Source organism: Pollicipes pollicipes, unplaced genomic scaffold (genome assembly GCF_011947565.3).
Source record: "Pollicipes pollicipes isolate AB1234 unplaced genomic scaffold, Ppol_2.1 Scaffold_6138;HRSCAF=7277_pilon_pilon_pilon, whole genome shotgun sequence".
Taxonomy (NCBI): Eukaryota; Metazoa; Arthropoda; class Thecostraca; order Pollicipedomorpha; family Pollicipedidae; genus Pollicipes; species Pollicipes pollicipes.
Window position 1 is genome coordinate 19,918,797 of NW_023596818.1, and position 24,564 is coordinate 19,943,360.

At 54.4% G+C, this 24,564-nt stretch overlaps 1 protein-coding gene across 1 annotated transcript in view; it reads left to right on the forward strand.

Moving 5' to 3' along the window:
- The first annotated feature begins 1,743 nt into the window (after nt 1-1,743).
- The window catches only part of LOC119105425 (melatonin receptor type 1A), a 40,635-nt gene continuing 17,814 nt past the window's right edge, over nt 1,744-24,564 (forward strand). Inside the window, exons 1-2 of the mRNA XM_037228890.1 lie at nt 1,744-2,638; nt 23,850-23,986. Coding sequence (XP_037084785.1) covers nt 2,385-2,638; nt 23,850-23,986 — 391 coding nt within the window. The 5' untranslated portion in view covers nt 1,744-2,384. The remainder of the gene's footprint in view (nt 2,639-23,849; nt 23,987-24,564) is intronic.

Genomic DNA, 24,564 nt, shown 5'->3' on the forward strand with positions numbered 1-24,564 from the left:
TGTCAGACGTATTACCCTGAGTCGGCCGGCCCCGGCGGCTGTGCTGACCCCGTCAGACGCATTACCCTGACCCGGACGGCCCCGGTGCCTGCGCTGACCCTGTCAGACGTATTACCCTGACCCGTCCAGCGCCGGTGCCTGCGCCGACCCCGTCAGACGCACTACCCTGACCCGGACAGCCCCGGTGCCTGCGCGGACCCCGTCAGACGCACTATCCTGAGCCGTCGCCATCGCTGTGTGTTTCAGACGGGCGGCGCTGAGCCGGCCGGGCCGGTCCCGGTCGTGGCGGCCCTCTGCGGTCGGAGCCAGCTGCGGCGCGCCACAGACGCCACGCTATCCCGCCGACCGCAGCTGCTCCAACCGCGCCACCCAGCTCCAGCTGATGACACAGGTCCAGGCGTGCGTGGGGCAGCGCCGACTGACCTGCCGCTCTGCTCCGCGGGTAGGGTAGGGGCGAGCGCGTCGGTGCTGGCGACGGTGTGGCTCTGCGTGCTGTCGCCGTTATTTGTTGTCAAGCCACAAAGGCCCGTGCGTCGGCGCAGTATAGGCTCGTGCCGCCCCAGACAGGCATTCGATGGATGCTGCGGTCAGCTGGCGGATGGCGTCGTGTGTTGCAGCTGTGATGCGCTAGAGACCTGTGAATAGTTGCACTTCGAGCATTGCTGGCGTTCATGTTTTGTGATGAGTGTTCGGGCCGGATCAGTATGAAGTTTGGGCTGGATCAGTTTGCAGCTTGGTTGGAGGCGTCCGCGTAGGTCGGCTTTGTTTCAATGTGCTTTCATAAGTTTAAGGCCATTGTCATCTCGCCTAGAATCCACAAAAAACTTCGCCGCTGGCTGGCGCTGTGTGTCTGCGTATGTCGCTTGTTCTTGGTTTGACCATTAACAAGATACTTACCTAAACATTGCACTTTTCTGACGGCGTTGGTGAGGACGAATGCATCACTGGGGAAGGCGGTGCTCCCCCCCTCCCCCCAGAAGGCGGTAGGCACTCCCTCCACAGAGGGCGGTGCTCCCTCCCCGACGGTGGTGGTCCTCCCCCGTCCGTAACGCTGTCCAGATATGCAGCCGCGCAGGTCGCGGGCAATCAGACACAGCCAACAGCCGATAACGTTGTGGCTCTGCGGCGCGTGCGACCTGGCTGACAAACAACGGCGACGCCTGGTGCCGTGACGGGCCTCCCGGCACCCCAGCCGCGGTCCGCGCCGTGGCCTCGGGGCGGCCGCCGTGACCGCCCCGCTATCGCGCCCCCGTCGCGCCTCTGACGTCGGAAGAGCGCGGTCCCGCGTCCTCTGCTGGCGGGTCCCGTAAATCAGGCGTTCCGCGCGATAACCGCCAATCTCCGCTCCCCCTCCCCCGCCCCCCTACCTCGATGCGTGTCCGGGTGACTACCGGCTGGGTGTGTGACGATGATATTGCCCCCGGTGCGACCGTACGAGCGTCTCGACTTTTGTCCCAGAGGCGACCCGAGCGCCGCGCTCAAGTGGCGGAGAGCGGAGCGAACCACCAGCAGATGCGCTAGCCAGACAGATTAGATCACCAGGGACCGGACCCCACGAACCCAGTAGTGGTCACGCGCTCACCGCCGAAAGTGCTTAGCTGCAAGTGTGACACGCGCCCGTCGGCAAAGTCGCGCCGGTATCCTGTTGCTCGTGGAGTTCCTCAGCGGCCCGGCGCGGCGCGGCCGGGCCTGCGCGCGCCGCCCCTCCGCGCCCGGCGGCCGCCGCGGCCGGCCGGCACACTGCAGTGCACTGCTCAGGCGCGTTGAAGCGGGCGGGCAGTGGCAGTCGCGCCGGCCGGGGCTCCTGTAGAGCGTGAAGCAGGCGCCCTGTTGACGCTGTTGTGCCGCGAGACTTCGGTGCGCCGAGGAGGAGGCTGGACTAGTGGGAGGAAGGTCGGCTCTGTCTGACTGACCCTCCCTGCTCTCCCCGGCGCTGCATTAGCGCGGCACACCAGGAGTGGCCAGTGCTCGTCGGTCCCTACCTCGGCGCGTGCCAGTCTTGCCGTGCTCCCCGAGAGCGACGGGCCACGGCGGGGGACAGTGACCTGGTCCCTGCGCCCCTCATCATTGCCTGTCTTATCTTGACCTTCCGCACCGTTCACACCGCGACCTTGCCCACCGGTTAACGCACTCACTTGACCCTTGCTTAACCCGCTCGTTTGATTGTCCCAGTTGACCACCGTGACCGATCTCCGGAATGAATATGACCTCGCCGGCTCCTGTGACCTCCCATGACCCCGCTCCCACCTGGATGGAGGAACCCACGGCTCACTCGCCTCTGCAGTTTTACGGCAACTCATCCTACTTCGTACCGATGGACCACATCGTCTACGAGTACAGCCGGCCGTTCGTCATTGTCTTGAAGCGCCATCATCGCCGTCTTCATGGTGGTCAGCCTGATTGGTAACATGCTGGTCATCCTGAGCGTGTGCCGGTTCCGCGCCATGCGCACGCGGACGAACCTGTTTCTGGTGAACCTGGCGGTGACGGACGTGCTGGTGGCCGCCCTGAACATGCCGGTGGCATTGGTGACGCTCATGCAGGGCCGCTGGGTGTTGGGCGAGGCGCTCTGCCAGTTCAACGGCTTCCTCTTCGGCCTCGGCACCATTTTGTCCATCCACACCATGATGCACATCAGGTGGGTGACGCTGTGTTCGGCCGTCGCCGACTGCCGTCCCTGTTTTGTTGCCTGCGCTTGACGCCGTGGCCAGCGGTGCGTGGCCGCGGTCAGTTGGGGTCGGCGCGCCCCGTTCAATGTGCCTTTTTTAACGTGCTGTCGAAGGCTTCCGGCCCTGCTTTTGTCAGCGGGAGACGTTTTTGGTGCACATGAAGGCTGCCGCAAAACATTTTCGTGGAAACTGGAGCATACAATGCCAATGCTTGGAGGCTTATGAAAACATCTTACGTGAGTTTTAGTGTTGCAAACCACTCTCGCCCGCTGATTTTCTGCCCCATTATTTATTCAGCTTTTCTGCAAGCCTGTCAAGGTTGTGTGTCTATCGGCTGTGCTTTGATGTTTGCTGCATGTGGTCTGAGTTATTTGTTTTAAGTAGCGATGAGCATTTTGCTAAGATGAGAATTACTTAAGGGCTTAACGTGGGTTGCGTGCCTCTGCAGTGATAGTAGCATGACTGTAGGAACCAGAGGCAGCGGGGTCATGATCTTCTCACCTCTCGTGAAATATTGACAACCTTATAATGATGCACGGGAACTGTTAACTCGAAAATACTTCCGGCCGTTCCCTTCCTCAGGGCGCTTCCTTGTTCTGGACAGCAGAAGAACACTGACCTCTGGTGGCATTTATGTCAGCTCTCCAGTCCTGTATCGCACGTGGCAGAACGTCTTTCAGCGCGTGTTGCGGCCCTATAACCGACCAAATGGTTCCTTCTCCCCCCCCCCCCTCCGCCCCTTAGCCGCCGAAGTCTGAATGTAGCGTTACAAAATGGTTGCTTGAGCGCACTACGTTGGGCAGTGTCTCATCAGATGGCAATGGAGGGCTGACATTACCGTGTTGGTACATGTAGCTGGGTTACTAACGCTAACTGGTTGATAAGACAGGCGCGGTCGTGAAACAAGGGCGTATTTATGTATCCATTTGTTGAATCTTGCCGGGCGAGTCCACAAAAGCGGGGTAACAATCAGAGGTGTGATGAAGACAAAAGGGCTCCGCAAGGATGTAGGGTGATTACGATCGTGGCCGCCCCAATAGCTTCAACAGTGAGCACTTTAACGACGATCGACTGAGCTTATTCGAGAACCAAGTATGGTGATTACTTATGGTGGACGCGATGCGTTGGATATTTCAGGCCGTGGGAATGTGCTTTCAGTTGGTGAATATCAACAGGGCCTGACATTTGTTGTCGGGATCGGGTGTTGTTGGAGGAGATGTGCGCTGCTGGGAGAGCTCAGAATAACGTGTCTCGCTGTGCTAAGTACAGCTGTAGCAGATCGCTGTTATTAGTCCAGCGCGGGGACGATGAGCCCTTTTGGGACTGGAATGTTTGCTTTTTCCCCGGCTTAAGCGTGTTTTGGTCAATCGGGTTATTATATTTCGTGTCCGCATCCGCGCCGTTAGTAATTAACGAAGCGTAGCCTCTTTATATATCGCAACTCATACAAATAAAAATGCGATAGTAATGTGGGCATTTCGTTCATGGCCTTTGTAGGGGGTCCAATAAGAGCTTTGGCATATTTCAGACGCTGTAACGGCTATGACTGCCACGAAGTTTACTAATTTTACTTTTCCATAACGAGTACAACAGTCAGCTTTCTGTGGTTCATTCAACCTTAGCAAATCCCGGACAACTGAAATATTTCCTAGTGTTACGCTTTGTCGTCTACAAAAGTGTCATTGGCCAAAACACAGCATGGAGGCATTATCGCACACTTACTTCCTCAAAGTCCGCGTCGAGACACAGCATTGGAAAATATTGCTCGGTAAAAAGAGAACTTAGGGCGAAAGTAAGCCACATGTGATGCCCAAAAAGAGATACAAGCGTAATGAATCACTCGGCGGCAGCACTCACACTCAAATCGGACATCGGTCCTCTTTCTTTTTGCAACCTCTGAGATCTTCGGAGCGGTGATAGCTGAGCCGGTGTAGCCGTCGGCAACGCGATGCTGTCATAGTAGGTCATGGCCTGCCACCAACAGCGTGGCACCTGTGCCCTTTAGAGCCGCAAATCTCGGCCGTGTGCTCGTCAGCTGGGCCGTAACGCTTTATGGACGATCGGTCGTGTTTACGGCGGGGGACCTCGTTTCTGGAAAACGAATTATTCGGGAAGTCTCGTTTTTCAACTGCATAGTCATGCGTGTTGCCTGCGCAAACTCACATGCCACCAGCAGCAAGGGATGCCGAAAGATGGTTGAGCTGATTGCTGAAGACACATTCATTATGTATAGCCTTAAATAGAGCTTCACATATATTTGGAGGAGTCCGAGCTCCCCCCCCCCCCCCCCTGTCATGGATTGAGCATGGTGGCCAGGTTATTTTGTAGAATGTCGTAAAATCCCACTTGCCACTTCAGTCGAGTACGAACAATTCTTATGCGAAATTTGGGTTTGACACATTGTTTAAATCTGCACAATTATTCAATTCATAGTTCGACTTCGTACGTTTATAGTATCTGACATATTGTGTTGTGACGAACCGAACTTACCGACCATTGTAACGAGCTGAGAACAGGAAGAGCCGGCTTGTGGATGGACATCGAGCCAGTGCAAATACAACCGCCAATCTTTCCGAAGAAGTTCCCCTTCCGTTTACAGCATTTGCCGAGTGACAGCAGCCTGTATTAGAACGGCTCGCACCATGTGCTTTAGCGTGCGCTCAGGCTATGAGCGAAGCAAACCGTTTAGATCATCAGCAGCAGTCACGCGCTGACGGCTGAGGTGGCGGCACGTGTGCTGACCGCCCGCCAGCTGCCCGCCGACCGTGCTGACGGACGGGACGCGGCCAGCTGCCCGCCGACCGTGCTGGCGGACTGGACGCGGCCAGCTGCCGCCTGCCCTTCGAGGCAGCCGATAGAGCATGATGCCGGCTTGCGTAGCGTGTGTAGACATTACACAGCTCTCTCGCCAGCAATTCAGTTGTAACGTCACGTATGCTCGCAGCGCGCGTGCCGTAGGTATCGTGCTGATGGTATTGGCTAAATATATGTCTGTAGTTAGAGTGGCATAGCTTTCTGACTGGCGTAGCTGTTCGTGTAGCTTCTGTCTGTGTGTCTCTGTGAGCCTCAGGTGGGTCCGCGACGACGCACGCTTCTATTCCGGCGCCCATACTCGCCACGTCAGCTGCCACGCTCCCCCACACGCCGCGTGCTGTTTTGGACAACACGTGCTTGTGCTCTCCAAAAAGCTGGCTTCTCCTCAGCAGCTCGGCCTCCCGCTGAGCCTGTTTATACTGACGAGTGCGTGAGCGAACCTCCGTTCGCTCCTGTCCCCGCCGGCTTTGCTTATAAACAGGACAAACCTGGTGCCGAATTTGGCATGGAGTTCGTCCGTTGCTGACAGCATTCCTCGTGGCCGACGGGTCGGAGGGAGCCCACTGTAAGGCTGTCAAGCCGCACCCATCACCGTACCATGATCAGAAGTGCATGACGTTATTCTGCGGGATCAGCTGGAGCATGTTACGATATAAGAGGTTGACCAGCGGGTGTGCGACGGTTTCCACGCCGAAGCCGGCTTGGGAGATCGCAACGACAGAAGCCGTTGGCTACGGCAGCTACGTCTGTTGCAGCTATATCTAGTAAAGAGCATCGTATATAGTCCTCCTGCATGGCTGCACGGCCCTAACAAAACAAAACAAAAAACGACAAAAAAGCAAAGAGCGAACAAACCGAGCTTGAGTACTAGAGGGCAGGTGCCGATCGAGTTGGCAGGGAGCCGGCCGGATGGTGGTGCGTGGCAGTTTTGTAGACCCCCTGGGTTGCCGATCAGTACGCCCGTATCGTGGAGGTGGCGGCTGTTCCGTGGAGGCGAGGCGGGGCGCTGCTCGCCTCTCCGGCCAGGGTCCTCTTTACTGCCTCTCCCGGCGACCGTCGAGGGCGCGTTAGCAGTGCGCCTGCTTGTCCCTCCCCGGCAGCCACTGCGAGCAGCGCCGAAGGCGGCCGTGGTCGAAGCGTCTGCAGCAATGTCTTTGCTCCTGCAAAGCCACTTGCACGGTGCGGCGCAAAGCCCGTCAGCTCAGAAGAACGGGAGCCGGCTGTAATGATGTGTGGGATTGCATGCATGCGATGGCTGGCATGTGGAGGGCTCCCGCTGTGCCTGCCACTCCAGTGGCGGAGAGGTCCTGTCCGCTGACAGACGCCTTACACAAATACCCGATATCCGCCGGGGGGAGGGAGGGGGGGGGGGGGGACGTCCTGGCTGCCGCAGTGAGCGGCCATGATCGCGTAGCTCGGCTCATGGAGCAGCATCCTGCAGCGGCCGCGGCGCGTCTCTGGGCCGGGGCTCTCGAAGGACGGCTCCAGCCAGCCGTCCCTAAATGGTCTGTCAAACAGCCTGTCCGCAGCGGCTGACCGAAGACGCCCTGCAGCGGCCGCCGCGCGTCTCTGGCCGGGGTTCTGAGCCGCGCCGGAAGGGCACCCGTCCGGCTCAGCAGTCTACGACCGGGGCTTGTTGATGCAGACCACCTTGTTGTGCACCGGTTGGATACTGGATGGCTCGGACAGGGCTTCGAGGACGCTGGACTTTGAGTAGAGCAGTTTGCACTGGTGGGCGCGGCAGAGTAACATCGGGCTCTGTGTTACACTGCTGATAGGCATGCATGCTGGAATGTGGGTGCACGCTACTGGCCGAAGTTCCTAACCCATAAATGGACATTGAATTGTGTAAACGCTGTACAGCTCGCCTCCGACATCATGGCAATGCAGGCAGTCAGGTTAGTCCAATGAGCCGTCCTTTAAGCACCAGTCCAATAGCATCTAACGATTTGGTCATCAGGCTACAACGGTGCAAGGGCACGTGATGTGCGTAGGATGAGGCCTGATGAAGGCGTCGACGAAGAATGCTGACAGGTGTTCATCACCCATGTCATGTTATACATACTGGCCATGCTTTTGTCGAGTGAGCTAAATATATATTCAGGACATTAGGGTCGGCCGGCGCTCTTGCTCATTTTCAAACTTTAAATCACTCGCGATCCTCAGCAACCGGTCTCAGCGCTCGAATATACTTCAGTATCGTTGCAGAACAGTTCAAAGCGTCGTCTTTGAATGGGAAAGGCCGTGGTGTGATTGCAATAGAAGGCGGCTCCCCAAGCTGAGCTATCTTTGGTTTATTTGGTCTCCACCCAAAACACCACGCGCAAACATTCGCGTCCATAAGGACTCCATTGAGAACTTATGGTCCCCGTCATGTCTCCAATGCTCCTGATTGTTTAATCCTGTCTGCTCGCAACCCAGTGACCAGACGTCGCAGGGTTTCGCCGTCTCGACATGCCCACGACCGATGAAGATCCGCAACGGCGGTTAACTATGGCACCGGACCCCGGCGGACCCCGCCAAAGTTATGAAAACACATCTGTTGTCACGAACCCGCGCCCGCGTTATGAGGAGCTCAGACAGCAGGCGGGTGCCGCTGTCGGCCACGCTCCAGACCCGCCTGTGGGGGCACTGCGGCCGCAGGCCGCGCGGTCAGTTCGCTCCTCTTCCGCGGTGTGAGCGTCGCACCGCGCTGGCCCGCCGGCGAAGTCGCCGTCCGGCCACGGGCAGACCGTCATCGGTCATGGGCAGACCGTCACCGGTCATGGGCAGACCGTCATCGGTCATGGGCAGACCGTCACCGGTCACGGGCAGACCGTCATCGGTCATGGGCAGACCGTCACCGGTCACGGGCAGACCGTCACCGGTCACGGGCAGGTCGTCACCGGTCATGGGCAGACCGTCACCGGTCATGGGCAGACCGTCACCGGTCATGGGCAGAACGTTACCTGTCACCAACAGGTCGTCACCGGTCATGGACAGACCGTCATCGATCATGGACAGATCGTCATCGGTCACGGGCTGATCGTCATCGGTCATGGGCAGACCGTCACCGGTCATGGGCAGACCGTCACCGGTCACGCACTGCCCTTCATAGCTGCGCTTCATGACTGCGCTCATAGTAACCGCTTCGCTCATAGTAATGGTATGCGTGACGCAGTGGGAGTGGAGCCAAAAATATCCACAAAGGAAGGAGGCAACTAAATAATCCCCAGACATGACGGTCTGTTTTGTTACTTTTCCGTGAAAGTTTATGAAGTGTAGCCAAGCATTAAGGATGCTGAGCCCAACATGAGGGCGGGTGCGGTCTTTCCAAAGAGATGTAAAACGCCACCCGTGGTAGGACACCATGCTGGCCGTACGTCGGCCGAGAATGAGACGGGCGGCACGAGGCTATGGCGTTATATGGCAGGGCGGGCTGGATTGTCCAACCCGTGTTGTAAATAACAGGGCGAGATGATAGAGAGTTATAGGATTACACAATGCTCTCAGCCTCCAACATGCCTAAGCTGATTACGCGGCGCCCTCCCGCCGCCAAATTAGGCCGGCGACTCCGCGGTGACGTTCGCCGTCCCGAATTCTCGCATCGCCGTCGTCCCCCCGCGTGTGACGCTTGCTGAGGCGCCCGCTGCTCGGCCTCGCGTGTCGGGCGGCAGGTGCCCGAGCCGGCTCGCGCTGTGCTGACCTGAGCCGCAGCGCACCCTCACGGCACGGACAGGCGAGCGGCGCCCGCGGAGACGCCCGTCTGGTCAGCTACCACAGGATTTCTGCGCAGAGACCGGTAATTGGTGTGTTCTAGGTGAGCAGTCCGAAGCCTCGCGGGTAACCAAAGGGAGCCAAGATTCCCGGCGTGGCTTAGGCATGAAGCGGGGCCGATCGTTCGGCAGTATTTTCGCTCTGCGCTGTCTAGTTTCTAACATTATGCGCTTCTTGAATGGCTATTGATAAGGCCATAGACATCCAAGCTTCTAGGTGCGCCTGAACGGCTTCGCGCGGCGCGAATCTCTCGCTCAAGAAACCTGGGCACCCATAGTCGACGCAGCGGGCGAGGCCGACGATGCTCGTGACTTGCGGAATGATCCCCATTTGATGCCTGAATGATTTTCGACAGGGTCCACGGTGGTTCAGGTATGTAGGAGCTTGAGAGAGGCCTATCGCAATTGTGCAATGGTGACCACCGTATCTGTGCTGCGTTGCTGTTCTTAGGTGATCCGTGAATTTTATCTAGGCCTTTGACAGTCTGGTAAGCTTATTGTGGGACGAAATTAAACATCACTGGATTCATATCGTCTTATTACATCTTATGTTATTTGGGATGGGCGACTCAAACGAAGCTCAGACGGGACACATACTCCAATATATATATATATATATATATATATATATATATATATATATATATAAATGTATGCACGTTGAGAAGGAAACGAGCAAGGAACTCCGGTCACATCTAGGACATTCAATTCATGATTAATTCCACGAATTAGTCAAGTGTTCTTGGAAAGGAGTGTTTCTATGATCCTGACTTGATTGCCAGATGCAAGATGCAGCATTTGCCCGGCCCCATCTCCGCAAGCATGTGGATTGGATTATTACGACGCTCGCAGAGGTGTCCGATCGATATCCCTCTGATGGGGATTTTGAGAAATCTGCCGAGTCCATCACGTCCAAACAAGTAGTTCCGTTTGTCCATAGTTGTGAGGTATTTGCGAGCTTACAAACCGAATGGATACGCTGATGGCTTATTCGTGCCTCGTATGAAAACATGCATTCAGCGATTCCCCACGGTGCCCACCCCTCCTGCCAGGGTGAGAGACAGGCGATGCCATATGGCCTCAGCAGCTGAGTGTTCGCCCTTCCTGCCAGGGTGAGAGACAGGCGACGCTATATAGCCTCAGCAGCTGAGTGCTCGCCCTTCCTGCCAGGGTGAGAGACAGGCGACGCTATATAGCCTCAGCAGCTGAGTGCTCGCCCTTCCTGCCAGGGTGAGAGACAGGCGACGCCATATAGCCTCAGCAGCTGGATGCGTCGTAAAGCCCCAATGACGACGAATTTGCCCTGAGGCCATTCCTATAGCAATAAGCCCAAAATAATCTGGTCTGTTCGAAAACCTCTTGAGTTGTAAATGGGGGCGGGGGGGGGGGGGGGCGCTGGCCCCAGCAGCAGCTCCAGCCACGGTTGTCCTGCGACTATTACTGCTCGGAGGTCCCCGTGACGTGTTGCATGGGGGCGGGGGGAGGGGGGGGGGGGGCGCTGGCCCCAGCAGCAGCTCCAGTCCACGGTTGTCCTGCGACTATTACTGCTCGGAGGTCCCCGTGACGTGTTGCCGTAAGCACTAATTTTGTTGTATGAAAACAAGGCATGTTAATAATGGGTGCAAAATCACATGTGCGAGGCTCGTGAACATGCCTGAAAACTTCGCAGCGTATTTTTTGCGTGCTGCCTGTTGCCGAACATAACGTGGAGCAGTGTTTAACAGGATATGATGGGCTGCAAAGGGTTTGCCGGCTGTGCTCGTGCCGAGCAGTACCGTTTTGGCATACTTCAAAGGATCTCGGTCTGTGCCCTTGCTCGTAACTGTGTCAGTTCGCTGTACAGGATTCACTCACGCATTTCTTCACCCGTTAGTTTGCCATTGAGAGGCTCCGACACAACCACGGAGAAGCTGTGCTGCACGCATGACAGTTGCGCGCTGTTTTTGGGTCGCAGGCGCGCCAGTCGATGGTACGGCATCGCAGACTACACGTTTGCGGTAGTTCATGGACATGAAGGGATCGATGAAATGTGCAGTATTAGAAAACTCTGTGTATTGTACGACTTCTCACCATCATGATAATGAATCAAGGGGCAATGTGGGAAATTCAGTCTGCATATGTGTCATCTCGACCTCGTAAGCTTTTAAATTTACAAGATAAAGCATGACAAAGGAACATTAAAATATTAAACTTTTGACGCCTGGAATGCATGCAAATATCACTAGCCACCAAAGGCACAGAAAATGAGTTGTGGGATGAGTTCCGTCTGAATAAAAAATAGGTTTGTTATGTTCCAGTCGTTTCCCTATCAGGTATAAATAAGGCATCAAGAGTATCTTTTCTGTTTGTGTACACTCGAAATGCACACAACTTTGAAAGACAAGACTGCTTGTTGAGGAAGGAAAAGAGAAGGGAGAGAGGGAGGGGGAGAGAGCCGAACGCTCTGTTATCGACGGTCTGATCAAGCTAAAACTTGCACAGCTAGGTTGGGAGCATCAGCAAAGTCTAATGAATGCGTCTTAAGCATATGCCAGGGTCATTTGACGGACAGGACTGTCCAGGACTGCGGCGAATTTTGGTCTAGACTTTCGTCCTTCGGCGAGGGAATGGCATGTTTGAGTTTCGGTGGGCTCCGTAATCACTGAAGTTAAACATTACTGTGTAATGTTAAGTAAAACAAACATAAAACATAAACGGTACAAGACAGGGCCATAGGGCCGTGATTACTTCTAGTCACTTCTAGTGCAAAAGGAGAGATGAAACCGGTGAGACAGTCCAGGCTGTTACACAGGACACACTGCTGTGCGCCCTATGTTTCGGACTGGCGGGTGGGAGTCCTCGGGTATTGCGACATTGGGCACCCACGGCCATTTTCTTTGGCCATCAGCCTGGAAGCTGAACTGTCGCAGCTACGGCGAAGGGGAGTCCAGAATGTTTGTTTGCGCGGCCTCAGCCGGCGGACTTCCCTCCGTCTGAATCAGACCATGGATCCGGGCCGGCTGCGACGGCGGACGGAAGCCATCTGGTGCTGCATGTGTCAGGTGACGAGGATTGTGCGCAGGGCGGCGCCAGTCGTCACCTCACAGCGGCGGACGAAGCAGACCGCCGTGAAGCGATTTCCGACAGGTCGTCTCACACGTACCGGGTGCAGACGGCCCGCCACCGTAAACAGCGCTCTGGCTCGCTCGCTGGGCTCTGGCTGCAAGAGCGGGCACCGACAGCGTTGCGCGGTGTCGACGGCCGAGTCCCGCGGGGTACAGCACGTCGGGACGGCCGCCCGGGCCCGACCAACCGGATCCCGCGGGGTATAGCACGTCGGAACGGACCGCCCAGGCTCGGCCGGCCGGGTCCTGAGGGGTACAGTTCGCAGGTGTGCGCGTCAGGGGGTTCTGATTCGCTGCCGAATGGCAGTGAATGAAGGATGCGCTCTAGCTGTTGCGAGTTGAGGTAAAACGCTTAAGACGCTGTTTTTGTATGCGTTGGTTTTGTTATCGTATGCTTTGCACGATTCGAAGCGGCGAGCATCTTCACTTTATTTGACAATCTATGAGCTATTTTATAACATCTATGAGCGTGTCCACGCGCACGTTTGCTACGGAACCAGGACACGTTTAGCTCCAGAACAGTTCTGGAGCGCAACAGACCCGTATAGGCGAAGAACATACACATGCAGGGTAATACACACTCCGCCTGATGCTCGCACAGTGTGCCCAGCATTACTGTGCCGAGATCACTTGGGGGGGGGGGGGGGGGGTCAGCTCGAGAAGCCATTAGTTGCCAAGTGCTTTTATTTAGTGCTTTATTTAAACGAATTATACGAACTGAGAGGATATTGAATTTGCAATCTGCTTGCAACTGCAGGTGCAAGCGATTGTTCAATTTTAAAAGGTCACCGATGAACTTGGATGGACAGGTTCCAACGTCCACACAATGCAAGTTCAAAGCAAAAAAAATGGATACCGTCCAACCATCGGCCAACTATTACGTCGGCCAACTCTTCGGACAACAGCGCAGCTGAGTGGGAAGGGGCAGCTGGCGGCTGGGCGCAGGAGACGCTGACGTCGGCCGGCCTTCTCTAGACGGTTGGGGAGCGTCAATAAACGCTTCACCCGGAACAGTGCGATCTGCGCCCTGGGAGGAGCCGACGGCAACGTGCGCCGCTGTTCACGGGCGGCCGGCCGCGGGCGGGCGGCGGGCGGCACCGCCAGTCTAAACCGACGAGGGAAGCGGATGTACCAGCCCGCCCACCTGTGGACTGCTGCCGTTGGCTTGCCGTCGGGTGGAAGTAAGCTTTGATTGGCAGTTCGGCAGGACTGAGATTTTGTTGGGGGTGTACATGTACATGTGCCTATTGGAACTCGCTCCCTGCGACAGAAGTACCTGATAACACCGTCGTTACATGTGATTCGAGATATAGCTCAGGTAATTGATACACAGTTGTGGCAAAAATCATAAATGAAATGCTGTATGAAAGATGAGAATAGAGGAAAATAGCTTCTGTCATGACTGATAAGAAAATGGTCATGATGTACCTAGTAGTTCCTGCATAACAACTATATGGAAAGGATGCATACGTTCACACTACGCATATAGCGCCAGATCATCATCCAGCATTATCGCCATGTTTCCTGCTCGGGGCGCCACCACCGTGCGGCAGTCCTTAATCGGCAATCAACTGCACATCCTGCGATCCTATGTCGACAACATGGCTTTGTGCCCCTTTATTATGAACCTGAGTGAGCTGCTTGAGAAAATGGCCAGGTATAGCGATCTAGCCCAAGACTGAATCATTCAGCCCCAGTTCAATTTACAAAGATGGAATTATTGCATTCGAACAGAGCCTGAATAATTCGACATTTACCTAAGAATGACAATAATGATAATGGCATGCGGCACACTGCTGGTTGCAAGTGAGTGAAAGCCTCAGCACCTGCCGGAGACCCGTTTGCTCACGCACTCGGCAAGTGAATGAAAGCCTCAGCACCTGTCGGAGACCCCGTTTGCTCACGCACTCGGTGATCATCACTCGGTGATCATCACTCGGTGATCATCAGTCGCATCGCGAGGTGGACGCAGTTTGATTTCCATGTTCATAAGCACCAGGTATCAGACGTCAGTGACCCTTTGAGCAACATGTTTTCTTTTGTTGGATAGGTTTAGGCTTGGTCGGACTTGCATCACAGCTTCTTTAGAAGGGAATTTATGACACGTGAACTAATCCGCTTTTTAGCACTGATAAAGCTGGCCTCGTCCCGTCAGTGCCCACTGGCGTTTACGGAAACGATATCTCACGTTTTTATGTGAGCCGTCAGCGCCCGGCAGCTGCGCCGTCGGGTCCACAGGTCCGGCGAGATGAAATTCCAACCGGGATTGGCTCTTTGTCGTCAGCTGGTCCTCGGACGCCGCCGGCCCACAGCATCGTTAGACGCTGGCCAGGCAACCTCGCCGGTCCTCAGACGCCGCCGGCCCACAGCATCGTTAGACGCTGGCCAGGCAACCTCGCCGGTCCTCGGACGCCGCCGGCTCACAATATCGTTAGACGCTGGCCAGGCAACCTCGCCGGTCCTCAGACGCCGCCGGCCCACAGCATCGCTGGACGCTGGCCAGGCAACCTCGCCGGTCCACAGACGCCGCCGGCCCACAACATCGTTAGACGCTGGCCAGGCAACCTCGCCGGTCGGCGGACGCCGCCGGCTCACAACATGCATGAACGCTGGCCAGGGAACCTCACCCATCGGCCGACGGCGATGGCAGGAGACGACCTGAGTGCGCTTGTTGGCAATTAGGAGAATGTACGCGTGGGTTACAAACAAGCGTGACGTGGGTGATGCGCCGCGATCTAGAAGTAATATGGAGGTAGAATGTATCAGAAAGACTGCCTGAAGATAGATGACCTTTCAGTCACTGCCAGAACGCCTGTTGCCACGTGCAGCACGTCTGCGGAAGTGATCTTCTCATCTACATCGCTTTCAAGTTTTCCAGTTAAGTAACGATTTAACGTAATGAGCTGCTAGCTTTGAGGGCGGTAAAATTAACGGGCAGTCATGCTTCAAACGAGCGTGAGCTAGGATGGCCTTTAAATTATCATGAATATAATTTGCAAGTACATATCATGAGAGAATGGCTATAGTGAGAATCACCAGCTGTAGTAGCTTATTTCAGCGCACAGTACCAAAATTGATGGTGTGAAATATGAAAAGGTCTTGGAAGTATCAACCTCACTCAACTTACACAAACTCCTCATAACCCTCTTCACCACGGTCAACGGTACAAACTCGCACAAGCTTTCGCAATCGTGGATGGCTTGCGTTCAATGTATTAATTAAGCTACCATGCATGCTGGCACTACCGGCGCCTGGGCAGCCACACCCCGTGCGGTTGTGGTGGTTTGCCCCCCCCCCCCCCCCCCCCCAGCCGCCTCTCAGAACCGGCCGCCACTCGCGTGCGACATTCAGTCTGGGGCTCAACGTGTGTTGGTTGGGAAACCTTTAACAGTCACCCTACCAAATACAGCCCGGGTTTGCCGCCGACATGGCCGCCCTAATGGAGTTTAACATTAGACTCGTGGCCTGCTATCAACAGGCACTGTGTTTGCAATGCCTCTTGTCCGGCCCCCAGCGCCGCGACCTCACTAATCTGTGAGTGTTTCATTTCGCCGCTCGTGTGGCACGCTGGCCACAATTGACCTTCGGCAAGGCTTGCTGACTGCCTGATGCATTCAGCCGCCGTTCGCTCGGTCTTGACGGCGGCAGGAGGTGACGTGCCTGGATCAGCGATACTTCAGTGGTGACTGTGACCTCCCCTGTGACCTGGGACGCATGTTGAGCCTGGGACCAGCCCCGCCTCGCCCCAACCCCGAAATTACTGGCGTTTTCCGCAATCCTCACCATGATAATAGTACCGATAGCACGCATAATGAAACTGGAATAGTGATAACGGAAAGCACACTGCAAGCAGAGCAGGCGGCAGACGACGCTACGTGTTATGTAGCTTGGTAACGCGAAATTGGGTACGCCTTTCCTTTTTCATGCTTTTTAACTACGTTTTTACGCCTCATCATTCACATAAAGGCTTGTGGAGCTGGGTTGGACTCCCGCGGCTAAGGAAAAGCGCCAGTGATAATAAACTTGCGAAGTTAGCTCACTGGTTGCAACTTTTCCAACGCGTAATATACAATACCAAGTCTGAAAACGCAAGATCATAAGCTTATGCTGCTTTACCTGAGTACGTCTGCAGTGAGCGTCTCACGGCGGAATCATGCCGTCACTCACGCGGCACACGCGTGTCGCGGGCGAAGCATGGGGGCGCACTCAGCGTAATCAGCCGACCCGAGCCGCCCGGCACGCCGCCGTTACCCGCTAGACGGCTGCCGCGTGCCTCCGCTCCACCGGCGCGTCCTGCCGCCCGCGGTCTGAGGGCGGCAAAGTCACACGCCGCACTCCTCACGGCGCAGCGAGCGTGTTGGGCCGCGACGGCACGTGCCGGTCCACGTGCCGTTGCCCTGACTCCGCTGGTGGCACGTGCCGTCCCGGCGCCGCTCCCACCCGCGGCACGAGGTCCACGCGCCGCTGCCCTGACTCCGCTGGTGGCACGTGACGGTCGGCCGAGGTCAGGGAAGGAGCGCTCATTTTGCCACGTGGGGCGGGCGGTGCTCTCTGGTGCCTGCAACGCACAGAGCGGAGCTCGGCGGTCGCCAACCGCCTTTTGTCGCTCAACGCTTTGACAAATGGCCGGAAAAGACGGCACCCGCAAGCTGTTACAAAATGAGCTCAGCTGATTTCGTAGCCTGAGTGGGTGATCAGAGTAGCTGCCCAGTTTGCAGTAGATGCCGGTCCGTTTCTGCCCGCTAATGTTGTGAATTCATTTAGGTTTGCATTTGTTGGCCGGTTTGCATTTTTGACCAGCTCCCGAATGCGCCGAAGTTGGTTTAGGATCTGAGCTTACGTTAGTCTGAAAAATTCAAAATGGTTTGAATATTAGAAAGAAGTTGTTATGGCAGTTAACGTCTTACCATTATTCCACTACGTTACAACATCCGCGGAAGATCCAGCTTTATATAGACTGCAATACCTGCTTACCAAACATTTACGTCTTCACCCACACACATGCATAACGCGATGGAATGCCTCGCACATGCGTAGACCTAGACAGCCCATTCAGGATAGGAATTACAGCTGAGTGTAACGCTATTGCACGAATATCAATTCGATTACATTTATGCGGAGGGAATTTGTCAAGAGAGGAATACTTTATTCTGCTAAACATCCGCGACATGCATTTGTTCTCCCTTCAGGCAATTCACATGGTGACCTAATGAACGCTTTCATCCAAAGGTGTTTCTGCGCGAGAAGCGTTCTTGCCGAGAGCCGTATGTTAAGTATTCTCGTTTCGTTTTCTTCTATTGAGTATCTGCAAAGGTGTACTATTGGCTCATACCAAGCCCATTCGCACCAATTTGTGTTTGCTTTTAAAGCTTGGTGGAGGTTTCTCCTGCTGCGGCGAGAGCAAACACTTCTGATTGGCGAACCGAAGCAGATCAGACGCCATGAAAGGCGATCTGGCCCGCCGGCGCGGTCACGCCGTTCCTCTGACGTCACTGCCAGCAGCGGCCACCGGTTGACTCATTTGGTCGACGGTTGGACAACCAATCATAGGACGGTCTCCGTCCCACACGGTGGTATGCTGTGCGGTCCCGACGCTAAGCGCGGCACGTACTGCACGGGCCGTCGGCACGTGTCGCAGGCCGTCGGCACGTGTCACGCGCCACGGGAAGACTCGCGGTTTGTGAGCGCACGCAGAGCTGAGTGACCACGTAATCTGTCGCCACGTGGTGTGTCGGACTTGCGATGGTGCTTCCTTCGACACGTGTGATTCTGCCCAGTGCCTTTTGGTGACTGGGTTCGAAACAGATGCCCGTATTGTTTGGGAACGTTCAGCTTTTTTGACATGAATAAAAATCTTTTAAGATTCTCGCGTATTATTTGGTCCAATTTCCTGCACCATAAGCACATACAATTGGCAGTGTTTAGTTCAAAGACCCGGGGCTGGCGGTGTCCAGCAGGGCATGCCATGCTTCTGATTAGAGATCACTTCTTGCTTTTTGGTATACATATATACATACATACATACATATACATATATATATATATATATATATATATATATATATATATATATATATATATGTGTGTGTGTGTGTGTGTGTGTGTGTGTGTGTGGTGTGTGTGTGTGTGTGTGTGTGTGTGTGTGTGTGTGCGTGTGTGTGTGTGTGTGTGTGTGTGCGTGTGTGTATGTGTGTCCTGGAATGCTTTTATTAATAAAACTGAAAAATATTGCTCCATTCTGCTGTGAGGTATGTCTTTTCAAAATGTCAGTCACTTCATCTCACACTGCCTGCTCTATATTGCTAGCAGCTATCCAGAAGCACCGCAACGAGGTTCGCTTCCCTCCCCTCATGTGATGAACTCGGCGTAGTGCTGTACGGAGCCAGTCTGGCGGCCGAGAGAGCGTTCCCTCCCCTCATGTGATGAACTCGGCGTAGCGCTGTACGGAGCCAGTCTGGCGGCCGAGAGAGCGTTGTGCCTCGGCTCAAAAGTCTCAAAAATTAATTAGACCAGGTCGACGAAGGAACACATGAGAGGCAATATGGTGCGCGATGATCCTCAGAAGACCATGTCAGCAGAGGGCGGCCGAACATACGTCACGTTTAGATTATCCACGCAGAGGAGGTGCCTCGTCCAAATTGTCTCACGCAGAGAGATGTTCCGTTTGAAGAAATTCCAGCTTGCACTGATTTGCAACGCAATCCTTGCTGCGAGTGTTTCGTAACATGCACTCGGTTGCGGGGGGGGGGGGGTATTTGACGTTAGGACTTTTCCATAATAATCTTCGAACTGCTTGGCCTCCGACAAAACCGGTGAAAAAGAAAACCCGGGTCGCAAGAACGGGTATCTTGCATAGCACCACTACACCAACGGCGCTTCGTCTGGCTGTCGGTAATTGAAAAGCCAATCTTTCGACGAAGCAAAACAGATATAGCTCGTAAGATCGCTGGCCTATAGCGCGTAAGTTAGGTCATGGCTGTTGGCGAAGAAAACTCCAAGAGAAACGTTTAATATGATGCAACATCTGAGTGTAACATGAAGTCAGTCGCCTCTGATATGGTTTCTTATACAAATAGACAATTGAAATAAGGATCAGAACTGATTCTGTTGATCCTGGGTAAGGTATTAAGGTCAGATCAAGGTAAAAAACAGACAATTTCATAACCGGACAGCCTGCTTTATGTGGTGTTTTGGACGCTCATTTCGAGCTCTGGGAACACAAGGACATCAAAAGATCGATTTCAGCTTTATAAAAGTCAGGGAAAGTCACTGACTTGAAATGAATGCAGTGGAACTTTTGCAGTGAGGAGGATGCCGTGAGCGGTAGTGCTTAACACCAACTGTACTTTCAAAAACTGAAATAATTTTTGATCGTGCCCAGTCGATTTTACATTATAAAGGCCACAGAAGGTAACAGATGTGCTATGAACACATTTATATTTTTCTTATAAGAAACATATATGTACAAGATGACGGTGTGAAGAGGTCTGATGGCACTTTGCAAACCGATCTGGAGTTTGACCTTGTTTAGTCCTTCTGACACTAAGGTCACGATCTAAGGACCCTAAAATATCACAGAAATGTGCTTACTTATAGGCCTGCCTCTGAATTTGGTGTCTTATGCTTTCTAAATTTTTCAGCCCCCAGAGCATCAAATTGACCTCCAGCAGACCATGCCGCATTTAACCGGCTACCCGGGTGCGTGAGGAACAAAATGCTGTTTTTGGTTGTGTGCATCGCACGAGTGTCGACTGAGATTGCGTGAGAGCTGGTGGTATGATCATCATCTTTCTTGCTCCCGTGTCAACATCTTTGCTCCCGTGTCAAGAGGCTTACATACCACATGGATGCTTTTGTCTTTCGATGAAAATTGCATCATGCTTATGTCACGTGCACGTCGTTCTTCTTTCCATTTGACGCACCGAGTCACACTGCCCAGGCTCTAACACATTTAGGCACTTACTTCCGTCCAAATTATGTCAACGTCTCAGCAAGTGAACGGGGTATCTTTAAGTAAGGCATCTTTACGATACCAAGTGTGCTGTCATGCAAATGCTCCGAGGCAAAACAACCGCCCAGCTGTAAAAATGTCGGCGAACTTCAAAGTCAACTAAGTCAAAGCTGGAGCCTGGTCCTTTAACGGAGCGTCGTTTAGACAGCTCAGCCAGCTCACCCGGGTTCGTCTCGTTGGGCAGCTGCCGCCACACTGCGACCCGATGGCAGCACAGATGACTGAACAAAAACGTTTCGCTATATGTGGTACGGCCTGGCGTGGCGAAATATCTGAGGAAAAAGACCGTGTGATGGACAGCTCGGGCCAGATGACTCGATAAACGACGCCCGTTTCTCTCGTTTAAGTTCAATAGAGTGACCCCAAACTGATGTGGTGACAGGTCGACGTCAAAATTTCGGCGGTGGAATCCGCCTGAGTGAGTGGTCGGAGGCGATGTCTTCACGATAGTGAAACGTGGGGAAAAACAAAGCTGAACACGTAATGCATGTGGGATGACATTATAGGTAAAGGCTGCTCATCTGGTGAGATCTTAGATGCAGCTGGTTATCACGGTGCGTGCCGTAGTAAATATTCTCTCTCTGCTTAGGTTTCAGATGCAGCTAGGTTCTTGAAGCTGAGCTCGGCCAGTGCATGAGAGCAGTGGTTAGCCAGCGCACAGAAACAGAGTTCAGTCATAGAAAGCACAGGTGGCTCTGGCTTGAATAAATGTTGCTTTCCCTCGGTGCTTGGAAAAAACAGTGTTTTAAAAATAAACGAAAATACGACTTGGCAAGATAAAGCTATCAAACCCCAACATATGTAGCTCGATGGACATGCTTTTATACATTTCTCGGCCCACCGGTCAGAAATGGATTCAAGTAATTCCTTAGTCGCTTTGCGTAACAATATCTGCTTTTCAAAGGGCCCATATCAACGCCAAAACCTTGTGTAAATGACGTAGCATTGGCAGTGAAAAATGGGAGAAAAAGCAACATATAAGTGAGAAGCCTGCAAGTGCTGCAACTTTCGAGGCATGCAAAACTATATTTATCGGCGAGCCTTGATGACTATTAATCTGCAAATTGCGACCAAATGCAAGAGAGACGGGGCAAGCCATGCTCACTTTATCGTCCTCGTAAGACACCGGATGGTCAGACTTCCGATGAATGCGCCATCCACTCGGTCTCATTTCAGTGCGCGCAGCGATAGCGGAGCATGCAGCAAACGACGTCCGTTTCCTGCCAGCCCCTATCTCCGAACGTTGCACAATGAGACAGGCCATTGTGCAATGTAGCCAGCATGTAGCATGAAGAGCGTGATGGAGTTCCGCTAGCATTTCAAGTTGTTCATGTGCGTGTGGTTCAAGGCGTAACCGGTGGCAGATAACGCAGGCGGAATGGCGGGCGGCTGCCCAGGAGGAAGAATAAACGAGTACGCCACGATGCTGTTAACAGCCAGGACCATCAGAGGCATAAGCTGCGCGAGTGATACCAAACTGGCGTTGCGAACATATCGCATACATCAGCTGGCAGCTGCAGCATATCGCATACATCAGCTGGCAGCTGCCCAGTTGAGCACCCGGGCCCGGATCTCCTCCACGACCCGCCGTCAGAAAACAGCCATAATATACGAACGTGATCGGACGTACGAACTGGATCAAATGGACTGAATCATGCTAAGGTATCAGTCACCAACCTGCACGTCATGGCCTGACCCAAGGAGCTACGGAAAGCGAGCGTGCCGTGTCCTCTTTCTCAAAAGAAATTTCGACTAAATTTGGGCACTGGGGTCTTGCGTCGGGCCACCTCTCTGGGCGTTCCGCATGCTAAAATCTTTCTTGGGCCCCACCCACTCTTAGCACGCCCCGTAGTACGGTCTAAGGCGCGCTCACGGCACCCGGACTGGACCGCGCAATACCCGGGCTGGCCAGATGGCGGCCAGCACGGGCCCGCACGTCTGGCGGGCAAACGAGCGCCGCCGGTCGGCCTCCGGCGGCTGCAGTGAGCCGGCGCCGACTGTAATCAAGGGAGCCTTGGAGCGTAACTACCAATGAGGCCGGTGCGTCCTGGTCACAGTGGCTTTCGTGTAGGCTGGACCATTTTTGTGCTGTGGCCGTAAAGAAATGGCACCAAAACAGAAACGGACCATAAAAAACTTGTAAGACACGGTTGCGTCTATGGGGGAGGGGGAGCACGCTGTTGGGGTAAACACCGACCTCACTGCATCAGTTACGCCTCCTTGGCATGCCACAGTGGACCCCCAGCATGCCGAACGGTATCGTGCACGCAGATAGCCACAAACTCAATCTTTGGTGCATCGCGCTCTTCACTCTTCGGCCGTTCCCGTATTCGTACGGACACGGGAAAAACGAGCATTGCGAGTTAATGTCCCGCTGTGTTTAAGTAAGAACCAGAAGGACAGGCCTTCCCTGAATGCAAATAAACAAACTATGAAACTGAAGCATGGCAGGGGAGGCGATGAATTTTTAACGCGTCTATAGATGACGCGTAATGACGTCATCCATGGCGCACGGCCAGGCGCCTCAGTGGCAGCAGACCCGTCTGCGTTCGAACAGACCCGTCAGCGGTGGCAGACCGGTCCGCAGTGACGCCTACAGACCCGTCAGCGTTGGCAGACCGGTCCGCAGCGGCGCCTAAAGACGCGCTCAGCGGCGGTGGACCAGTCGGCGGCGATAGGGACCCGTCTATCGCTCGCCTGCCCTCGTCTGATTAGACCCGTCTAATTGTGGCTCTGGCGGTTGTCGCGCCGGCTCGCTCGTAACGTCCAACACTCGGTCATCACGTGATGAGGACAGCGACGCGCCATCGTGGCGTGTGCCGACCGGCTGCGTGCAGCCGGTCCCCCTCCCTGGGTCGCGGCCCGCGACCGCCTTCGCCCGGCTCCCGGAACGGAAACGCCGCCGTTGCGCAGGCACGCCGCCTGTCGGCTATTTCGGGAAACAAACGGGCCATGTGTCCCGGACGGAAAGGCGGAGGCCGCGTAAGTGGCTTCGTTGTGAAGACTCATGCCGCGGGCGTCTGCCTGTTGACTCCACGACATGAATGGCGGCTGTGCTGATAATGGTGCTGCTGTCGTCTGGTCCTCTGGTCGATGACTGGACAGCCGATAGTGCCGTCCAGTGGCATCAGGCTGGTGTAATGTTTTGTGTGTTTTTGTGTGCTCTTTGTGTGTGCTTTTTGGGTGCTTGTTTGTGTCATAAAGGCGGCTGTCCGCATTTATGCCTGCTTAGTACAGTCGAGGACAATGTAAACAGATAAATGGACTTGAAATCTGAATCCGTAAGGCTATGAAATGAACGTCAACACAGCCTGTCATGTGCCTACAAAACGGCCATAGGCCCAGTTTATGCCCAGCCCAGTCAGTTTATGAGCACATTCGGGCTAGGTGTGCGTAATGCGGCCCTTTGAACTCTGTTTCCTTAACTATCGACGCCGCGTATGCTTGTCCTCCGAGCAAGGTTTATTCCGCTGAAGAGACTAACCTTGCGCTGCAGCATCCACAAGTACATCAGCATGACAAGGCCCTTCAGCCGCTTCATGACGCGGAGGAAGATCCTGATCCTCATCGCTGCCGGCTGGCTCTGGTCCATTCTGTACAACCTGACGCCCCAGCTGGAACTCACCCACACAGGTGAGACTTGGACTGCTGAATGACCAATTATTCTGTGCGTAAGTTGTCATGAGCTGCGCGAAGATTGCCCCGGTTACGTGCGCTCGGTGTCAAGAGGTGAGGCGCGAGCGGCACCTCGGTCGCCTGATCATTTTGTGTGAAGAGGCCTGTGTTCGAATCCCATACACTGCGTGCAGCTTGCATAAGTTGTAAGTGCATTTGCGGAAAAAATTATGCACATAGATAAGACAGTAGCAACAGCCTTATTCCGCGGAGAAAAACCAGAAGAGTGGAGATATGAATGCGCTGATATTTCGGCAACATGCCTTTATCGAAACGATTAGCAGCAGTTAGTACTTGTTTGGGTCACTCTGCCATTCGTTTATATTTACTTCTGCTTTCCTTTCGATAAAGACATGCGGCCGGAAATGTTAATGCATCTATATGTCCATTCTCCTGTTTTTTTTTCTCCGAGGAATAAGGCCATTACCACGGCTTATCTGCGTGCGGATTGCGTTGTATCGGTCGCGGCAAGTTTGGTGACGCTGGCAGAGTCGCGACGCTGGCAGAAGCACGCCAATGTCCTGCCCGGTGACATG